The 20729-nt window shown below is 51.3% G+C and overlaps 1 protein-coding gene across 5 annotated transcripts in view; it reads left to right on the top strand.

Moving 5' to 3' along the window:
- LOC105181690 (SAM and SH3 domain-containing protein 1) overlaps positions 1-20729 on the top strand; it is a 388936-nt gene that overhangs the window by 317648 nt on the left and 50559 nt on the right. For all 5 annotated transcript variants that reach the window (XM_025306536.1, XM_025306535.1, XM_011138643.2 and 2 more), the window contains one exon: positions 15918-16057. In XM_025306536.1, the coding sequence (XP_025162321.1) occupies positions 15918-16057 (140 nt within the window). The remainder of the gene's footprint in view (positions 1-15917; positions 16058-20729) is intronic.

The raw sequence follows: 20729 nt of genomic DNA, 5'->3' as shown, positions 1-20729 counted from the left end.
GATAAATAGAGGAGGCGGCGCGCGTGCGCGCGAGTCCTCTCAGCGTGTCTCAATATCCCAGCAGCGTGCGTAGTCCGCGTTGATCACGCTGATCAGAGTTTTACCTGCGCGAATTTCATAGCTCGCACGAAGGAAATTGCACAGCAACGCGCTTCTCGCGCTTTCGTTTCGTTGGCCCTTCGCGTTTTTCACGCTCTTTCCTTCTCTCTTTGCTCTCTTGCTAACACGGCGCTCGATCACGAGGAAAGAGAAACACAATGGCGCGGAATAAATAAACGGAAGGCGGATAATACAGTCGTGTCCGTTCGTACGAGAAAGAGAGTGAGAGAGAGAGAGAGAGAGAGAGAGAGAGGAAGGGGGCACAGGCCGAGAGCAGGAAGAGCCAGGCGCGGCGGCGCTGCTTATTATACGCGCGTAAATGCACGTCATATTTATTCATTGGAATATGTCTGACTGTGGAATCAATCGCGCAATGACCGAGCGGTTTGCGGCCGACGGCCAGCCGTGTGGCCGTAGCTGAAAATATCCTATTCAATCCCGACTTTTCTCGTCCTTCGCCGAGTCACGCAGGCACGAGGCCTGCGTCGTCGCCGCCGCCGACATCGCCGTCGTCGTCTTCGACTTTGTTTTCGTCGTCTTCGACTTTGTTTTCGTCATCTTCGTCGTCTTCGTCTTCGTCGTCATCTTCGTCGTCTACGTCGTCTTCGTTTTCATCTTCGGCATCTACGTCGTCGTCGTCGTCGTCTTCTCGTCATCTTCGTCTTCGTCTACGTCGTCTTCGTCGTCTTCGACTTCATCATCATCATCATCTTCGTCCCCGTCGTTTTCATCGTCTTCCTTTTCGTCTTCGTCGTCTCCGACTTCATCATCATCATCATCTTCGTCCCCGTCGTTCTCATCGTCTTCCTTTTCGTCTTCGTCGTCGTCGCCGTTTCATGACGACACGATGACGGTGGTCCGCGTCTGACATGCGCACGTACAACACGACGGAAATTAATAACTTCGATACGTTAGTAATGGCCGCTTCCACCGACAGCTACTCGAGGTCGCGCTTTTCACTCGTCGGCGCCGCCGTGCCGTGTGTCGCGCGCGAACACCCCCGCGCACGGACGTTTCCATTGAAACGTCTCCATTTCAAATGCCGCGAAGGGGGAAGTAGAGCGTCATAAATCATCGGCCCGCTCAGCCGGGTATGGCGGTGGGCCCGCTAGGGGACGCGTTAATCTAAGAAGAATTGACGTCCGGTTCGCCTACAAACAGGATGTGTAAAGCGCCACGTGGTCCCCCCCCCGGACGTCTCCACCGGCGATCGTCCCCCGTGTTATGCGCGCTTCGTGGCGCGTTAATCTTTCTCCGCGACTGCGGATACTTCCTTCCGCGTATGATTGATAAACGAACGACGCGTCCCTCGCCGCCACGCCGCTCTCTCGCGCGTCTTGAGCGCAATAAATCGTGACTCCCGGCGAGTGGGTGTTCTCTCTCTTTTCCACGTGAAACTGCAATTCTTTCCAGCTCGAATCGGCGCGCGAGAAACGTCGTTAGGGCCACCCACGGCCGCCGCCGAGTCTCGCGCGGTAACGTGTATTTTTCATCGTTGCGTCGCGCCGCGCTGCGCCGCGCTCGCGAGATCTCGCGGTCGATCATCGGGAGCATGTCCGACGCTCCGACCGAAGGCAGACGAGAGAGATCGGACGTAGATCGTCGAGAGAATATCGAGATCGTCGGCCTCGCCGATCCCGGCGAAGAAATTCCGCCGCGTCCGGCCGGCCGGCCGTTTCTCGTTGTTCATCGCGGCGCGCCACGGCAACGATGCGATTGCACCGGCAGTTAACGGCTAATTCGACGACCCACCACTCGTTGCCGATAACTGCCTTGCCGTCGAACATCGAGCGTCATCCAGCGCACAGACAACGGAATGCAATCGAATTACCGTGAGCTCATCACCGGCATTTCTCTGTCGACCGGCGCGCTCCGTCCCTTGTCTCTCTCTCTCTCTCTCTCTCTCTCTCTCTCTCTCTCTCTCTCTCTCTCTCTCTCTCTCTCTCTCTCTCTCTCTCGCCTACTCGGCTGTTCTCCCCCATTAAACAATACCTTTATGCAAATCATGCCGGCTTAATTGCGACTGCTTTGCATGCGCGGCTTATCCGCGTGACAATCGTGCTATCGCGATCGCCAATGCTATCGTTTCGCGGCCACCGGGACGACTCTACCAGCCGCGCCGCCGCGCGTTGTTCGCGCTACCGAATACAATGGACTCCATAGCGAGGGCCACATACACGCGCAGGCTGCTGGTGTGCAGAAGGAATCCCGACGCGGCTTCGCCAGCGCGACACGCATCGCCGAGAGACGTTCTTATTATCCACTTATCCGTATTCTTCGCTCCGTGTTCGGAAACACGCGTCCTCCGCCGTGTTATTATTGCCATTATGCGTCTTCAGGAATTAGTCACGCGCATTGTGTGCGATTTAATTTCACGTTGGACGAGAGAGAGAGAGAGAGAGAGAGAAGGGGGAGGGCCTAATGGAATTTATTCCTCGAAGCGGCCGTCTTTCGCGAGAGCGCGGCGCGCAATTCGAGGCGAAAAGAGAGAAAAGGGATAATAACTTCCTCCTTAAAGCGTATACAATTAAGATATGATCGTGGATCGTAATCTTCTCCTGACTGGCGTCACGCATGGACAATGTTCTCGCATGGGAAGCAGACGGAAATAATGGAACGTTGGGCGGGGGGCGTGGGGAGGGGGGAGGTATGAGCGTAAGGGAATGTGCCAAGCGAGATAAGCTAAACACATGCCGCGGCCGAGCGGAGTATCGCGCGCCATGACACCGTTCTCGTCGATTTTTATTGTAAGAAAGGAACCGACTGACGAAATTCCAGCGATCGGACATTGTTGTCACGGCCACATTACTGCATTTCGTCGACCAGCGAGTAGCGAAACTCGCGCGCGTTAAGTGGAGTATCACGCGGCACGATACTATCGGTCGATTTTTATTCCAAAATCCGAAACGACTGACAGGACGTTGTCGCTTAATTCCTGCAATATTCAAGCGGTCGGGCCGGCGATGCTTGTCCAAGCACCGGTAAGCAACACGCGGTTGAGCGTAATAGCACACGCCATGTTACTATTTGTCAATGTTTACTATAAAAGGCAAACCAGCCAAAACGTCATTCTACACCGATGCTTGGGAAACACCGAACGACCGGGCTCGCTGCGAATATTTTTCACGAGCGCTCTCGTCGCGGCCACCGATGACGACGACGACCCGACGTCGTCGACTATTCCTCGCAGCAACGCAAATGTTTCGCCCCGCCGCCGCGCCGCCACGAAGACAATAGACACAAGAGCGCGTGTCGCGAGGAAAGGGTTCAGCGACGATGAGAAGTAATCGTTTCGGCGACGCGCAAAACGTGACGTCGCACCTCCGCATCATCGTCGTCATCGTCGTCATCGTCGCCGTCGGAACCCTTTCGTAACGCGCGGCAAGTGTCTCACATCGAACTCCCTCGGCTCACCATCACCCTCTCCTCTCTCAATGGAGAGGGGCATCGCACCTCGCCTCGCTAGTAGTGCAGAAAGAAGCGCGCGCGCGCGCGAGAGAGAGAGAGAGAGAGAGAGGGAGAGGGAGGGAGGGAGGGAGGGAGGGAGAGAGAGCGCGGTCTGATACTTTTGTGCATACGCCACCCCCGTCACGATGTAGTCATGGTAACGACGCAGACAGTGCGCTCCGGCGGCGCGGCAAAAGCGTGACGAAATAGGGAAGAATAGACAATGACGATGTCGCCCGACGCACACCGGCGCGTCGGACGGTCGGACGCGCGCCCGCGCCTCTCGACGTGACTCTCGACGCAGCGCGAACCGCAAGTGAGATCGCCCGTACACGCGACACCACTTTGCCCCGGCATATGCCTTGGAGCGCATCCAGCTTTCGCACCCTCCGACCTCGGCGTGCTTTCCCATCTGTTTCCGTATCTCCGCCCGAGCTGGCTCGAGCTGCGCTTACCCCCGCGCGCCGCCCCGCCGCGCTCGAGTCCCCCCCCCCCGGTGTATTCTTTAGCGTTGACGCGCGTCTTCTTGCTTATCTCGCCGTGCTGCGCCGTCATTTCCGGCCCGATGGGAAACTAGCGTCGCGTATGGACGAGGATGGTCTCTCCCTTCTCCTCCTCCTCCTCCCCCCCCCCCCTCTGCCCCCGCGACGACGTTGACGCGCGGGATAATTGGGGTAACTGGGTTACGCTAATACGCGCGAGAGGAAGATCGCTTGGACGGAGGCAATGCGACGGACGAGAATGCCATTCGGGAAAGGTGTATCGTCGAATCGCGTTAACGATGATAAAGGCGTAGTCGTTGCAACGGGAGGTCTTGTTCGCTCGTCGTGCTTTTTCGTCAGCTCGGGAGCGAGAAGCTTCTCGCCGAGCGCGACATTCGCTCGCGCCTCGTACACGCCTTGGCACGCGTCCAGCCTTTCGTGGCCTTCACGTTTCTTCAGCACGCTACCGCGTGCCGCCCCTAACGCTGCTCGCGCATCGCTGCAGATCATGTGCGCCCTCATGACTCCGCTTCGCGAGACTTCGCGAACTTCAGTAGATGACGCAGAAGCTTTAATACACGTTCATCCCGGGGAAGAGCAAAGAACCGTCACGAAAGTACATTAAGCTCGCCGTGAAGGTACATATATCGAACTCTCAGGATATATGATCAAAATTGCGCGCATCCATGAAACTGAGAAAAATTGTTACTACGTGGCCGAGGAAGTTTTTCGTTGTTGGTCAACCATTGACGAAAGATCGAGGCTTGGGAAAATTTGCAGAATTATCGTTCACCTCGAGTTGATAAGATTGTACGATCTTCCGGTATCGCGGAGGAATTCGGGACGCGAATTTCGACGCGAAGGGGAGAACAACGGAAAAAGCGACTCGGCAATTTTTTCTCGCCGACGTAACGGCTCGCTGAGCGAATTACCGTTGAATCGCTGCAGGAAATGATAAAAGAGGATACAAATCTTTTCAAAGCAGATGCAAATGTTAATTGGACATCCGCGCAATTGCTGTTTATTCCCGCGCATCAAGCTTTATACGATCACATAATCGCTCGTTAGAACACAATGAATCCGCTTTTAGCGCGCGCGCGCGTGATTTTGTCGCTGCACGCCCAGCAAGTGTATAATGAATGTATCACCGAGGCGAGAAGTTCTGGATTTAAATCGGGTTTGCTATTCGGCCTAACGATATCGATCAAATATTTCTGCTGATTACAGTGGCATAATTAATTATTCGTTTCTCGGGCTGGCCCCCACCGCCGGCGCCGTCGCTGCGTTCGAACGATATCGCCCGAGTGAAAAATGGATCTCGCCCGATAATATCGGCATGCTCTCGTCATTTATCTCGGCCGGTTCATTTACTTGACGCCGCTAAAAAATAGCGAACTTCAAGCCGATATTGACCCAAGCGCCCGCCTGCGCCGTCGCTCGCCCGACCGTAGAGACCGAGCCGCGCGAAAAGGACACACCATAAACCGTGAAGATTACTCCTTCAATATTCATGCACTGCCGTCATTACCATAGAACCACCTCTAAAACCAGTCGCCGACTCCCTCGGGACGGCGGTAGGCTCCGAATAATTTATTCCAACATCGGCACTCGCGAAAATAAATCGTAAACTCGGCGAAGTCACGACGACATGAAACGAACGAACGAACGAACGAACGAACGAACGAACCGACTCGATGAATGTTCGCCGAACGAGCGTGTTCAATCGTCGAGCAAATCTCGTGGGATAATTTCCCGCGGAGACGCTCGTCGACTTTTAACGTTATTAATACGCGCACACGGCGCGGTGCGCTCGTTTTAACGTCATCTCGGCTTCTCCGCGGTTCGTTTCTTCCCCGCAGTTCTGCCGGCGAACAATCAGATTCCGCGAGATCGACGTTCGGCCGCTGCCATGGCCGAGTGATGTCCAAATTATATTTCCGCGCAATCGACGACCGAGCGATCATTCCTCTCGACCGTCTTCGCAGATCTCGTTGTAGACGAGCTCGGCTCGGCTCGGCTCGGCTCCGCTCCGCTCCACTCTGTTCCGCTCACCGAAAGATCTCGCGCTGAGTCGCGTTTATCAAGGAACCGGCAGAGACAGAGAACAGCTCCGGGCTTAGATAGAGAAGCGCTCTCCGAAACGAAGTAAATTGTTAAGGAGGGAGAAGAGAAAGGAGAAGAGGAATGCCATTACTCCGCCCGCGAACCCCCGAGTTCGGACTCGGCGCCTACACTGAGAGGGAAGAACAAGGCGTCGGACGGGACAAGGACAGCTGCAGGGAAAGAGGGACTAAGAGAAGAAGAGCGAGAGAGGGAGAGAAAAAGAGAGGAGGGAGCGAGGGCACAGAGAGAAGAAAGTGGATTTTAATACCGCTTATTTTATTCATGCTTATAACCCCGCTTTCGCCTGCTGAGGATTTTCATAATAACGTGCTTGTCTTCCCCCTCCCCTCCCCTCCTCCTCCTCCTCCTCACTCTCCCTGCGTCCTCACTCTCACTTTCTTTCTTTCACTCTCCACTTACGAGAGAAGGTCCACGGACGTGTCATAGGCGAAGGATAGCCCATGTCGGGCTTACGAAAGCTCACTTCCGAAAGTATGACGGCTATCACGACATGCGATCGTGTCCTTTCGCGCGGAACGTGCGCGCGACGCGATCAACGGTATCGCGCGGATTACGTATTCTCGGCGAACAGCGCGCATTACCTCGTGGACGAAGTTGACGTCATCATCAGAGTCCTCGCGAAAGGACCGTCCGCGGAAAAGACGACGAGCGCGGCGTCACGTACGTCTTATAGAATTGCGCTACTTCAAAGTAGTTTGGGCTCGCGAGCTTTTACGACTGCCCCCCCGGGGGTCCGGGGGCCATTGTCTCTCCGCTATGTAGATATACTTTGGCCGGGATTGTGCCGGAACCCCCAACCCTCGCCCCCCCCCCCCTCGCCCGCTCCCGCCTGAAAATCGAATTTGGCACGACCGCGGTGGCACTTCTTCCCCGACATTTCACTTCCGGCACCCAACAAACGTTTCCCCAAGTTGCGGCTGCAACCCTCCCCTTCGGCCGCGTCTTTATTATGCGCGTCACACGCGAGGCACTCGGCAGCCACTTTCCGGCCGCGAACTTCCGATTTTTCTGGCCATAACTCGGGCGTGTAAACCTGAGCTTGCAGAATACGTAAGACGCTTCTTGACCCCGACGTCTCCTTTTTACGCGATCGAGCCGGAGCAACTGAGAGAAAAAGGGGGAGAGAGAGGGGGGGGGAAAGCGAACGTCGTTAACTTCCTCCCCTCTCCCCGTGAAAAGTTTTTCGTGCTCACCCCTCTCTTTTTCTTACCCCGCTTTCTTCCTCAGCGACCGTTTCGGTTCTCTCTCTCTCTCTCTCTCTCTCTCTCTCTCTCGCCCCCCTCTCTCTCTCTCTCTTCCTCCGCTTCGCATTGCTCTAAAACAATTCATGAAGGAGAAGCGAAGAAGTTTCGGCCGGGCGCATACCAGACAGCGAGAGCGAGAAAAGGCGCAGAGGAGTGTGGGCGAGAAAAAGCAGAAGGAGGAGGAAGAGGAGGAGAGGAGGTATGAAGGAAGATGGGGTAGGAAATCGCAGACTTTAATAACGCGTTTCCGCGCCGGTACGTGAAATTCTTCTCGCGTTGAGGTACAATGCGGAAAATCGAGAACACCCCGCCGCGGAAAAGGGCGCACGAAACTCTCCTCGTAATTTACGGGGAAACGTGCCGGGAGTCGAAAACCGGGCAAATATCATTGCCCGCTTCTTTTTCCCCAGTGGTCCAGTTATAATCAAGGGTACCCTCACGAGGAACCAATTGAATTTGTCGGCAGCCACCCGCACTATTCTCCCGCCGCCGTCCCTCTCCCTGGCGAAGAACTAATTATTAGACCGCGGAGTTTCAGTTACACGTGCGCTCTGTTTGAACTTTTATCACCGAGCAACGGAAAACTAATTGGAACTGGCCGAACGATATGTTTATCTTAATTAACCAAGCGGCGTGCGCTTCCTGTTTGTCGGCTGTTCGCCTTCTATTTGTTCCCGTCATGCAGAAGGCCACCGTGTACGCTGTCCAAATTCTCACAAGTTTCTGACCGCAGCTCTTCCGTTATACTACTAAGTGCGCAACTAAGTTTCCGGGTTTCACAGATGGATGACGCTAACGACACATGTAGTCGACATACATGTCTGAAATTATGTTTTTTTTTTATAGCTTGGACATCTGTTAACAATAACCAGTCGTAAAATACCAACACATATCGCGACGCAAAAATATTTTATCCAACAACGAAGATGTCGAGTTTTGCGCCAAATAAACAGCATTTGCGGGAAGCTTTGCTTTTATGCTTTAACTTGAAAGAAAGTACAGCTGAAGCACGTCGTTTGCTTGAGGAGGCCTACGGCGAACATGCACCATCGAAAACTACCTGTGAAGATTGGTTTAAACGCTTCAGAAGTGGCGATTTCGACACTGAGAACAAGGAGCGCTCCGGAAGACCAAAAACAAGCCGGAGGACGCCGATCTGCAAGCGTTATTGGATGAAGATGATACGCAAACACAAGATCAACTTGCACTGAGGCATTAAACATGACTCGCCAAGGTATTTCCAAACGTTTACATGCCGTGGGAAAAATTCAAAAGGAAGAAAAATGGATGCCGCATGAGTTGACTGAGAGACAGATGGAAAATCGAAGAGCCACTTCCGAAATGTTGCTTTTGCGGCATGAAAGAAAGAGTTTCCTGCATCGAATTGTTACTGGCGATGAGAAGTGGATATATTTCGAGAATCCCAAACGCAAAAAATCGTGGCTTTCACCTGGCGAAGCATCAACATCGACGGCACGGCCAAATCGCTTCGGAAAGAAGACAATGCTCTGCGTTTGGTGGGACCAGAAAGGAATCGTGTACTATGAGCTGCTGAAAAGAAGCCGGGCGAAACTGTCAATGGGCATCGCTACCGACAACAACTGGTCAATTTGAACCATACATTGCTCGAAAAACGGCCAGAATGGGACACGAGACACGAACGAGTGATATTGCAGCGCGACAACGCTCCGTGCCATCGCACTTCCATCGTCCAGGACACCATGAAAACGCTGAAATGGGATCTGCTACCGCACCCGCCGTATTCGCCAGACCTGGCCCCTTCCGATTATCACTTGTTCCGGTCGATGGCGCATGGCTTGGCTGGGCAACACTTGGCCAATTTCGAGCAAGTGCAAAATTGGTTGGATGAATGGTTTCGGTCCAAAGACGCGTCGTTTTATCGTCGCGGTATTCATGTATTGCCAGAGAGATGGCAAAAATGTGTAGCTAGCGGGGGACGATACTTTGAATAAACCATTTTTTGTATTTCTCTTGAAATTTTCCATTTTTCATTGATCAAAAAAACCTGGAAACTTGGTTGCGCACCTAGTAGATCGCTGAGAGAGAGAGAGAGAGAGAGAGAGAGAGAGAGAGAGAGAGACTTCTCTCTCCTTCGCGCAACTTCATCGAGAAACTCACTGCCGCCGCGTGTACGGAACGCTGGGAGAAATTATATCAGGGAAAAGGGAAAGAGGAAATTATCCGCGTTGACATTTAAATCCGCGCTCGGCGAGTACACGAATACGTGCTCGGCTGGCACGCCGAACGCGGGGAACGAAAGACGTTCCGGGGCGAAATCTCGAGAATTGGATAATTTTTCGTGTCCACCTTCGCGTAAACTCGGGAATACGTACTTACAATCTAAAGTACATGAACGGGACGAAGACGGAGAGACAATAGCGGGCACAAATGCGGGCGAGAGAGAGAGAAAGAGGGACATGGAGAGACACGGGGGGCGTGGAGAGGGTGTCGCGCGCTGATGCAGCCGGCTGTAACGTAACCGAGTCTGGCGCCGTATTTGTCTTTCGGTGCAGCTATTTTCCCCGTGTCTCACTTTGCTCTGCCTCTCTCTCTCTACATCTTCCGCCTTTCTCTTCCTTTCTGTCTTCCGACCGCCGCCACCTCCGGAACGGTATGCGGAAGAGCGTTTCTGTTTTTATGCGCGGATACCGCGAGCAATTCTCCGGGTGTCATCGCGATCACCGTCAATCATCCGACTGAAAATCGAGCGGTAATATAGTGTATGATGACGCGAGAACACATTTTTCGAAACAAATTGAATTTAATTACTCGAGTCGCACAATTTGCCTCTACCAGCCGTGAGACGGATGCGATCTGATTAATATCTAAATAAGGTTTGTAATAATAACGATGTGAGATAGAACGATTTCTTTAATTTATCGAGATTATCATATTCTTTTAATATTCTTTAATATTTTTAATGTTCTCTCTGATTCCTTTGTGTGTAAAATGAGAAATTATGCTCTTCGAAATAGCGACTCAGAGATACCGCCGAAGTGTCATCAATAATTAGATATTTTCGTACCACACCAACGAGCTCAAAGTTAACACACGCGACCGAATTAATATTTTAGGAATTTTATTGTACATAACCTCTAAATTTATTAATATTCGTAATGTATATATATATCAGGACCCTTTACGAAGAGGCTCATTACGAAAGTCACGTCGACGCGCCGACCGCTACAGGACTACGTACTTGTCCTCCGCCGGCGTAAACTCGAACAGCTAACTACGGGTGGCGCCCGTGAGATTGCGGAAAAAGCTAATTACAAGCGCGTCCCGGTAATTGAAAGCAGTCCTTGGCAGGAACTATACGGCAACGTGTTCGCGGCAAAAATTCGCCGTCGGCCGGCGCGCCGCGACTTGCCGCGCGTATCCCCTATTCTTTTCGGATTACCTCCCCACGTTTTCTTCACGTCTCAATCTCCGGCGTAGCCTGTGTCAGCTGTTACCCTCGCCGGCGAACTTCCTCCTCGACGTCGCTCGGGAACACTCGACTATCGACGTCGGCAAGACGGATGCGCGCGCGAGAACGTCGACGTTGATCGCTTAACCGGAGACGTCGCGGACGATTACTCGCCGGCGCCGGTAACGCAAGAAAACAGGCGCTTTCTCACCGTTCGCAGTCATTTTAATTTGACGATGCTAAAGACAGAGGGAGGGCGAGGTTTCATCATCACAGGGAGAGCGATCCATCGAGAGCTTTTTGTACACGTCCCCCGTGCTCGCGAGAGTTTAAATGCCTTTCGAACTTGGTTCCGAGGTGGGTGTTGGCGCCATCGACGACGACGACAACGACGACGACGACGACGACGACGACGACGACGACGATGAAGAGGGCGAACTCGACTCGGCCGTTTTATCGCGGCTCGCCGCTGAGCAAGCAGGGACTCCATCTCTCACGCAACTTCAGGATTTGATGCATGTGCCGCCGGAACATTTGTTCGATCCCCCTCGAGTTCCCCGTTCCACTCGTTCTCTCTCTCTCTCTCTCTCTCTCTCTCTCTCTCTCTCTCTCTCTCTCTCTCTCTCTCTCTCTCTCTCTCTCTCTCTCTCTGCCCTCCCCCCCTCTCTTTCTCTCTCTGACTTTCTCTCTCTTCTCGCTCAGCCAGGCTCTCGCGGACGGTTCCCCGCTGGCGATCCGAGTCCTCTCCCCCCCCTCTCTCCCCCTCTCACTCGCTCCTCTCTCCTCGGTGTCTTCCTTTTCGTCGAATTTCTTCCTACACCGTGCGCCCTCCGCGCTCGCCGCGCGTACCCCTTGCCACGCTCCTCGCCGAGGGTATTGGACCTTCCGTCTCCACGGTAGGCAGGTTTATTTTTATTCCATACGATTCATTCGATTGAACATGACTTGTGGTTACAGCCCCGGCGATATATTTCCGATATTACGGGACGACATTCCAACTCTCGTGGTCCCGCGAGTCTCTTGTATTCTTTGCCCATATCGCTCGTTCTCCCCGCGCCTCGCTCTCTCGCTCGCTCTCACGCCGCCGCGCCGACCGCGGTAAAATACGTACGATCCTCTCTAGAATAATAGTGGCTTCCGGGGGATTCATGGGTGTAGCACCCCCGCTTTCTCGCGAGCGCGCGCGGCCGCTTGCAGCTAGTTCGATTTCAGAAATTAGCCCCCGGTATTTCCCGCGACTCCTGAAAATCCTTTGTCGGGAGAAGTAGAAGGATCGAGGAGGGGGAAGAGGAGGAGGAAGAGCAAGGGTAAGCAAGGGTCGTCTTAGGCGAGAAGACGAATGCTAGCGCAGGGTGATTCGTTTAACCCACATACGGAGATGCGCGCGAGCGCAGGCTGGAAGCGGCCTTGTAACTTGTCTTAATTGCGACCGTGAGTAATTACGGTCGCGTCGGAGCTGAGAACTCATTCTCGCGGAACTAGCAGCCGATTGATTCTTAACGCGCGGCTCCGCGCATCAGAGACGAGTGGTGTTGTGCGCGCTTGTGTGTGTGTGTGTGTGTGTGTGTGTGTGTGTATTAAAGAATTATTCTGTTCTCGCGTTTAGTCGTCGTCGGTTTATCGCGCTATACTACTGTGATCAAAAAGTATCCGAACTTAATTTTTAAAAATTAAAATTACAATTCAATCGTGAAAATGCTTATAGTCTCCTTCAAAGTAGTTTTCCATTGCTCGCAACGCATAAATGCCAGCGTTTGACATCGCTCATATCGCGCACGGCAAACGGTATGGCCTTCAATTCACGCAGCGATTTTTCTTCAATGTCCTCAATCGATTCGAAACGCTGTCCGTGAAGTGGTTTTTTCAATAGGAGGAGCAGGAAAAAGTCGCAGGGGGCTATGTCTGTTGAATACGGTGTTTGCGGAGCGACATTCGTTGAGTTTTTGGAGAAAATTTTGGAGAAAATTCAGGTTTTTCGGAATCAAGCGCGATGCGACCCGTTTCATGTCCAGTACATTGGACAAAATGTGCTGGCACGATCCAAATGATATTCCAACTTCATCTGCTATCTCTCGCACAGTCAATCGACGATTTTGGAGCATCAGTTCTTTCACTTTCTCAATGTGAGCCTCCCTCATCCGTTGACGTTGATGGTCTTCCAGAGCGTGGGTCGTCTTCAACGGATCCTCTCGTCCTTCTTGAAACTTCTTAAACTACTCAACGTACTTGTTTTCGACAAACAATCATCGCCATAAACTTTTTGCAACATTTCGAATGCGTTTGTGAACGAAATTTCGTTCGCAACACGAAATTTCAAACAAATTCTCTGCTCCATATTTTTCGACGTCGTAAAAATCGCACAACATATGCGAACAAATATGAACGACATGTGTACCAACTTAAGAAAGCAAACGGATTTGACTTACGGTTTACTCGCGATTTTTCAAAAATAATGTTCCGATACTTTTTGATCACAGTAGTAGCTGAATGGCCAAACTATCGTCGATTTGTCTCAGGAAAAAATTCCTGGCACTCCCTTGACGACCTTTGACGACCGCACTTGTCGCGAAGAAACTTTCACCGCCGCCTTACGTCATTTCAAGGTGTAATGAAGATCTATCGGTCATTTATAATCATCAGAATGAGAGACCGTGTCAACTGCCGGCTGGCATACTTCTCGATCGGACGAGAACGCGCACACGTGACAGCGGCCGTCAAGGGGTTGAATGCCGGCAAGTTGTTTGCGAACTCGCGCACGGAGCCCGCGATTTTTGTTAATTCCACGGTCGAACGCGCGCGCCAAAGTTACACCGAGTGCTCCCGTCGGACGCGTCACAGACAACTCGCGCGAGGAAAGGTCACCGCGAGTATCTCTGCGCAACATGTTACGCAGAACAAAGTGTTACGATTAACACCGCGCGCGCGATGCGTCCGCGAGAAATGTCCGACTTAACAAGTTTCCCCCGGCAGTCACGATGGCCAATTTGAAGAAGTTAAAGTCTCGTTTAGTGTTTGTCACGGCGCGGCCAGTTTCCGCGGCTGTTGAGCGCTCGTCGGCGACGTCATTATTGCTGAAACAGCGACGCGACGCGACGCGACGCGGCGCAGCGTTTGCTGCAAAACGCGGCTCGTAATAATTGCGCGGCGACGTTAATTCGTTTCCCTCCTCGCGCGAATAATTTTCTACGTAAATACGCGCATGCATAATAGCGCTTCTCCCCCCTCCCCTCTCTCCCTCGTCGTCTCCATTGCTCTCCACCCTCTGTCTCTCTATCTTTCTCTCTCTCTCTCTCTCTCTCTCTCTCTCTCTCTGCCTTGTCCGCTCACGCGAACAACGCGCTGTAACGCGTCCCCTAATTAACACGTCACACTGTCCTAACGCGTCGCTACGCCCGAAATCGATACAGCGCGGCATTAATTATTGCTTTACGATGGTCCTTGATTAAATCACGATATCGCCGGTTGCCATCGACTTGGATGTCGTAACCAATAGTACTGACTCACCCTCCGTCGGCAGCGACGGCTGACGCGCGCGCGGTAAACACTTTGCCGCCTCGGCGTGGAAAATTCAGTTCGCCGGCTCGGGCATTAGCTCCATTTTGTAATGATATCGTTATCGGGACATTGCGCGGCTAACGACACTGCCATAATAATTGCGCGCTGCGCGACATAACCGGGTACTCGGTAACGATCTCAACGACGTTAATATCTTTTATCGGTTTCTCCCGCAAAATGTTTCTCGCGAATACGCGCGCGCGCGCGCGCAACGTTTATCTTCGATTCAAATGAGGCGACGCCCGCGGGAAAACATCGCGAGCGCGAAATTTATCAGACGTACGCTCTGGTGGGAAAGGCGGAAAAATTGGAAAACGCGGCGGAACGCGGTGAGAGTCGCGTGAGAGCGGAAAATAATCAAGATAATAAAATCGCAGCAATAATCTATCTTTTATCTTTCCCTCTCGCGCGCGCGCGCGAGTATCAGGGAAGTTTACACACTGTTTATAACTGACGGGGGGAGGGGGGGGGGGCGAAAGCGAAACGTCTGAAATTTCCATTAATACCCGCTCCCGTGTTCATATCGAGCGAGACTGGTTGAATTTTCCACGAGACCCTGACGAGCGATGACTGCCGCGCGCGCGTCCGCTCGAAAGCTCGAAAGCTCGATAATTCGTTTCAGCTAACGCCCATGTCGTAAAGGCGGCTAATTAGGTAGCGCTGTGTCAGTGCTAATAAACGGATGCGTTGACACTAATACAATATACCGTCGTTGTGTGTCAGGGGCTCGGTCGGATAACTAACGGCGTACCTGAATTATCCGTTAATGAATAGCGATGTTGCGGGCAACCCCGATTCATTCGATTATTTGCGAGACTGGTAGTAGTCGCCGGCATCGCTGCTCAAATTGAGGATTTCGGAAAGGATTTCGCACGCACCGGCCGTTAAATGGCGTAACTAAAACCCGCCGCTGATCCGATTTCATTCGCGAGTGTCGGAGCGTGTTAAAGAACTGTGGAAGCACTCACACGCGCGCGCGTGACGACCCGCCGAACGACGACGATAATCGTCTTGGAAACTTCAACGCTTGCGAGAATGCGAGTTTACGGCGAGTCGCGCGCTCGTATCGATTCATCCCCTCATCGTCACGCCGTTTATTAATAAACGGTTTGCGCGCCCGGCTATTCGGCCAGCGGAAATACAAATTATGCGGGGCTTAAAATCTCTCGCGCTCGCTGTTCACAGGGGATCAAATCGGAGCCTTCGCTTGTGCTTCCTCCCTCCTCCTCCTCCTCCTCCTCCTCCTCCTCTATTCCGTTCTTGCAGAATTTATACCGATGAAGCGCTTGCGGAATAACCGATGCGTGGATTTGAGTCGTTTCGGAACAACCGAGGAGGAAGCGCGGGTGAATAAAGTCAACAGATTGCCGATGTAAAATCACCACGAAAATCAGTAAAACAATGTACGAAAATCAATCATCGCGCTTCTGTCGCGATAACGAGATTTTCTATCGCGCATTGTGTCCACATGATGCTCCAATATCGCGGCAATGCAATGATAAAATTACTGATCGCTTTTTTATTTCTATGTTATAGAGCAAGGACAAAATACCAGCAAGAAAAAGACAACGTTTTCGAGGCTGCTACGAGGATTGAAAACCCACAGAAAAGAGAAACAAGGCCAGACCCAAGGCTCTCCCAGGCACGCTCGCGCAAGGGTGGGCGTACCTCAAAGGGTGAGCGTGCACTTATTGCACATCATTTTTAGTATCGAAAATTCTACGGACCGAAAAGGATAACAAGGATTTTCCGTCGAACCAATTGTCAAAATCTCAGAAAAACCTCTACGCCACGAGACCACGTCTCTCTTCCATCCTCTCTCTCTCTCTCTCTCTCTCTCTCTCTCTCTCTCTCTCTCTCTCCTTTTTCTGTTTCTATTTCTTTTTTTTTTCAATTTATTTGCTGTTTGCATAAATTCAACAGTTCCGTGCATTATTAATTTGTCCGCCATGATTTCTGTTGCGCTCCACTTGTATCCCGTAAACGTAAATCCAATCTCCAACTGCTGCGCGCGCTCTCACATGCGCGCTCGTGGTAATTCCAACTTATACGAAATTAAAGCGCGATTTTCAAAATTTCCCAGAGAGCGTGGGCCTCGATTCCTTTTCCCTCGTTTTTAACCGCTCTCTCTCTCTCTCTCTCTCTCTCCCTCTCTCTCTCTCTCTCTCTCTCTCTCTCTCTCTCTCTTTCGCCAGCGCATTTGTCATACTATGTACGCACTCCGGGGAACGCGGTAAACGAGATGAAATTGCGTTTTGTATCAGCGTCGCGTCAATTTTGATCACCGTGTGCGCGATGACGGGCGGACGCGAGCGAGCATGTACCGTTTCAAAGGGTATTCGCAAAGAAGCTTTTCAGGAACGAGTTCTCGCGCGCGCGCGCGCGCGCGCGTGCGAGTCGGAAGCGCCGGGTATTTAATTCCTCTTTGCAGGCCCTTACTTACATTTCCGCGGACGTGAAACGCTTCTCGCGTAAATCTATGCCGCGTAATTGCATTTTCGTGCACTGTGCATTATTATCGCCCGTCTGCGCGCACGCGCGCTCGCACGTTTCCGACGAGCAAATATTAAACTTCGCACACACTTCGGCGGGAACGCGGGCTAATTTCCAGGACCCCGTTCGCGCTTTTATTAACCACGTCCAGCAGCCGGTAGCACGGAACTATCACGCGAGACCGACGGAATTCGAAAGTTTCCCTCCCTCTCCGTTATGCGGGTGTTTTTCGGACAGAGCGGGCCCCTCCACTCGTGGTCGTTTTGAAAAGTCATCGCGTGACGCGACGCGTCGCTCGTTTTTCACGTGAATTGCGTCGCACCGTAGACAGGATGACGACGACGATGAAACGCGGGACCAGCTCGGCTGTATTATCCGCGTTTAATGGCGATGTTTCCCTCCGTTAAGCCGCTCTCGCCGAACTAACACGCGATGCGTAAATCGAAACGAAATGAATTCTAGCTCACAAGTAACACTACCCAACTGTCACTCACCGATTCCGATGAAATGTGGCATGCACGTAGAAAAATATTGAACACGTGTCTTTTTATATCGGCTGACAACGCATTTTAAGGGTAGAAATCACCCCCTTGATCCCTGGACATGAAAGCATTATTTCAACTCTTTGCACATATTACATGTGATTTCCATCTTCCACTTGTCTTCCATTGAACTAGTCAGGGAGAGGTTTTTAAGGTCGCTGATTCGACGAATCTGGAGATTAGATTACAAAATTCGAGATGACGGAGCGAAATTGTAAAAAGATGGCTGATTCAAACCAATTTTGGTATCTGGAGGTTTTTGAGGCCTCTAATTACGAATCTGAAGTTGGAAGTCAAAACATAATTCGTTTCTCGCACTTTATTATTACTATTATTATTATTGTAATGTGTTTTATTTGTAAGATTTTTAAGAAGGTTTATTGTAAACTTTCAAGGATATTAATTATATAAATTTTCTGGACGTTAAGATTAACGTTTTGAACATCAGTAGATTTTTTGCTGTTCAAGTCCAGAATTTAAATAAATAATATGAATGAATAATATGAATAAATATATAAATAAATAGAATAAATATAAATAAATGAATAAATATAAGGCATAAGAGATCAAAATATCTTTATCTATATCTTATCAACACATACCATATGTCAGAATATCTTTACATATTCCGCTCGGATACTGACGGATAATAATCTTTTGGTAGACCAACTTCCTAATCTGAAAAAAACTGACGCGACAGGTCAGTTTTGAATACCGATTCATTGTTAAAATCAGTAAATGTAATTGCCTGAGGCAATATCCCTCCTTCACTGGTACAATTCCGATCAGGTCATATTGCGTCATATTCCGCCATCTTGAATTTTGTAATTTTATCTCCAGATTCGTAAGCAGCGAGCCCAAAAACCCCTTACTGACTAGTTCTCAATGGAAGATACCCTTAAAATGCATTGTCGAGCGATATAAAAAAACACGTGTTCAATATTTTTCAATGTTCTACGTGCATGCCAAATTTCATTGGAATCGGTGAGTGACAGTTGGGTTGGGTGTCACTTGTCAGAGCCAATCTCAGAAGAGTTCGAGACGTGTCCTATCACTCGACAGACTAGAGTTTGCACAATGACGTGTTCTTGGGACTTTGAAAATTATTCTAAAGTTCATCGCGACCGTAAAACGAGAGATCAAACTTTGACCTAAACTATTTCCTCATACACCTCTCTTTTGATAAAAAGTGCGCGCCGAAAATTAAACTTTCTTCTTACCTTGGGGAGGAACTATTTCGACCCTTAAACCGTCAGCTAAAATAAAAAAGATACACGGCTACGTAATCAAAATTCTCTGTCGCTTTACGATACTCAAAGTCCGTGAAAATCAATGAGGAGCAAAGAATTTCTCTAAACCCTTTTCTTGCACGTCGTCTCATTACGCGAAGGATGTTTGCGCTCGCGGGAGATTAACCGACGACTTTTTGACACACGAAATTAACGCGATCGGGCACGAAGGGGGCACGGAGGAAGGGAGGAACGTTCGTTTGGTGGTTTCATTCTTATGGAAATATACATACATTGATACCGGAAGCACAATGCTCGCAGATACGCGCATACGAGCGTGTGCGTGTGTGCATACGTTGCGGAGAGATTGCGATAAATAATCCGACAGCGATTAAAACAACTTGCACAAATTTATTAACCGGCATATCCGCTGATTTATAAATCTCCGTGATTGCAACACCTCCACAGTCATCGTGTACTAATTTGTAACCGCGTATTCCACCAACACACACGCGCTTCATTTGCGCTTTTATTTGCCGAGGAGCACGCGCGCGCGCGCGCGCGCGCGCTGCATTAATGTGAACGATGAAGATCGCGGGTATGAGGGCCGCGCGCGGTTCGTTTATTTCCCCGGCGCACACTCTCGTGTTCCAAACGGTCCGACGAAATGTTTTCCATCGAATTCCGCGGAAATGCGTCCAATTAAAAAACTGCCGTTAATCGTTTTGCGGCGCGCGCGATTCTACACGATGTAACGATTATCGATTCACCGTTCACCGTGATACGGCGCGCGACTGCCCCTCGTCCCTCGTTAGTCCCTTTCCGCTTTCCCCCTCCCCTCCCTCCCTCCCTCCCCCCGCCACTGTCCAACAATCGATCTCGGTAAACCCCAAAAGCGGCACGCTACAACAAATCGCAATTAACAAGTATCGACGAAAATCAATAATATTCCCTTCCACGGAAACAAGTCCATTATTCGAGCGCGGAGTTCGAGGCCTTCCTCGTCCGTAAAATCCCCCCAAAATCCCTCACTCGCGTGGAGGAGGAAGCGCGCGTGGCAACATCGACGACACTCCCGGCAAAAATAAGCCACGTAATAAGCCGCGGTGGGAGTAGCCGCTCTCTGCGAGCCTCGCGGCTCGTACAGCTTCAAATGGCAAGTGTCGCGCGAGCCCCGCGTGACCGATTGTCGCGTCCGCGCTATTATATAACAAACGATGAGACAAACTCGCGCGCGCCTCGAGAGCGCGAGGGAAACGCACGCCGCGCTACGTGGGGAAATTCCTCGAGTATAGCTGGCATGGCTGGCGAGAAGAAAGAGAAGAGAGACCTCCATGCATCCGTAAGTGCTGGAGGGCCGTGCTGAAGAAATAAAGATACCTAAGATTTCCCATGTGTCGCCAATTTGTTAACTTCCTTCGCCGAGTGCGCGGTCCCGCGTGGCTCACCCGTCGCGTCTAATTTCATCCGTGGATTAGTCGTCGTTATATATGTGTGTGTGTGTGTGTACATGTACGTATATATCCCGAGATATCGCGAAATAAGCTCGGGGAGTGCGACTCGTATCCGAGAGGGGAGAAGCGGGCCCGCCCGAGTCGGGGATAAATTCTAATGAAATTTTAGCGACGATCATTTACGCTGGATTAGGCGCGCTCTCTGGTTACTTCTAATACCGGTCGCTCCGACCGCGATTAAATGATGCCCACTCGTTATCGGGGTATCGCGCGTGAGCGCGAGGGCGATGCAACGCAACGCGAATGGCGGCAGAGCGGGCCTTCGCGAGTCGCGGCAAGTCGCGCGAATTTTTGCCCAATTTTTGCCGCGTTAATCTCGCGCTACTTCCGTGGAATTCCCGCGGTTTCCGCTGCGCTGCTCTCGGCTAGCGTGCGTTCTTTCTGGGACGCGTGATTCCTGTAAGTAAATTTCAGAGAGGCGAACAGAGCTTAAAATTATAAACCCGAGATGAGTATCGGATGAAAAGTTTTCTGTAAATGAACGCTCGCACCGCGCGCGCGCGCGCTGCGGCGCTCCGCATACCGACACGCTGCCGCGGTGGTATCCGCCGGTTTGTATGTGTGTCGTCT

The sequence above is a fragment of the Harpegnathos saltator genome, unplaced genomic scaffold, assembly GCF_003227715.2.
Source record: "Harpegnathos saltator strain DR-91 unplaced genomic scaffold, Hsal_v8.6 scaffold789, whole genome shotgun sequence".
Lineage (NCBI taxonomy): Eukaryota > Metazoa > Arthropoda > Insecta > Hymenoptera > Formicidae > Harpegnathos > Harpegnathos saltator.
This window is presented reverse-complemented; position numbering and strand designations above follow the sequence as displayed.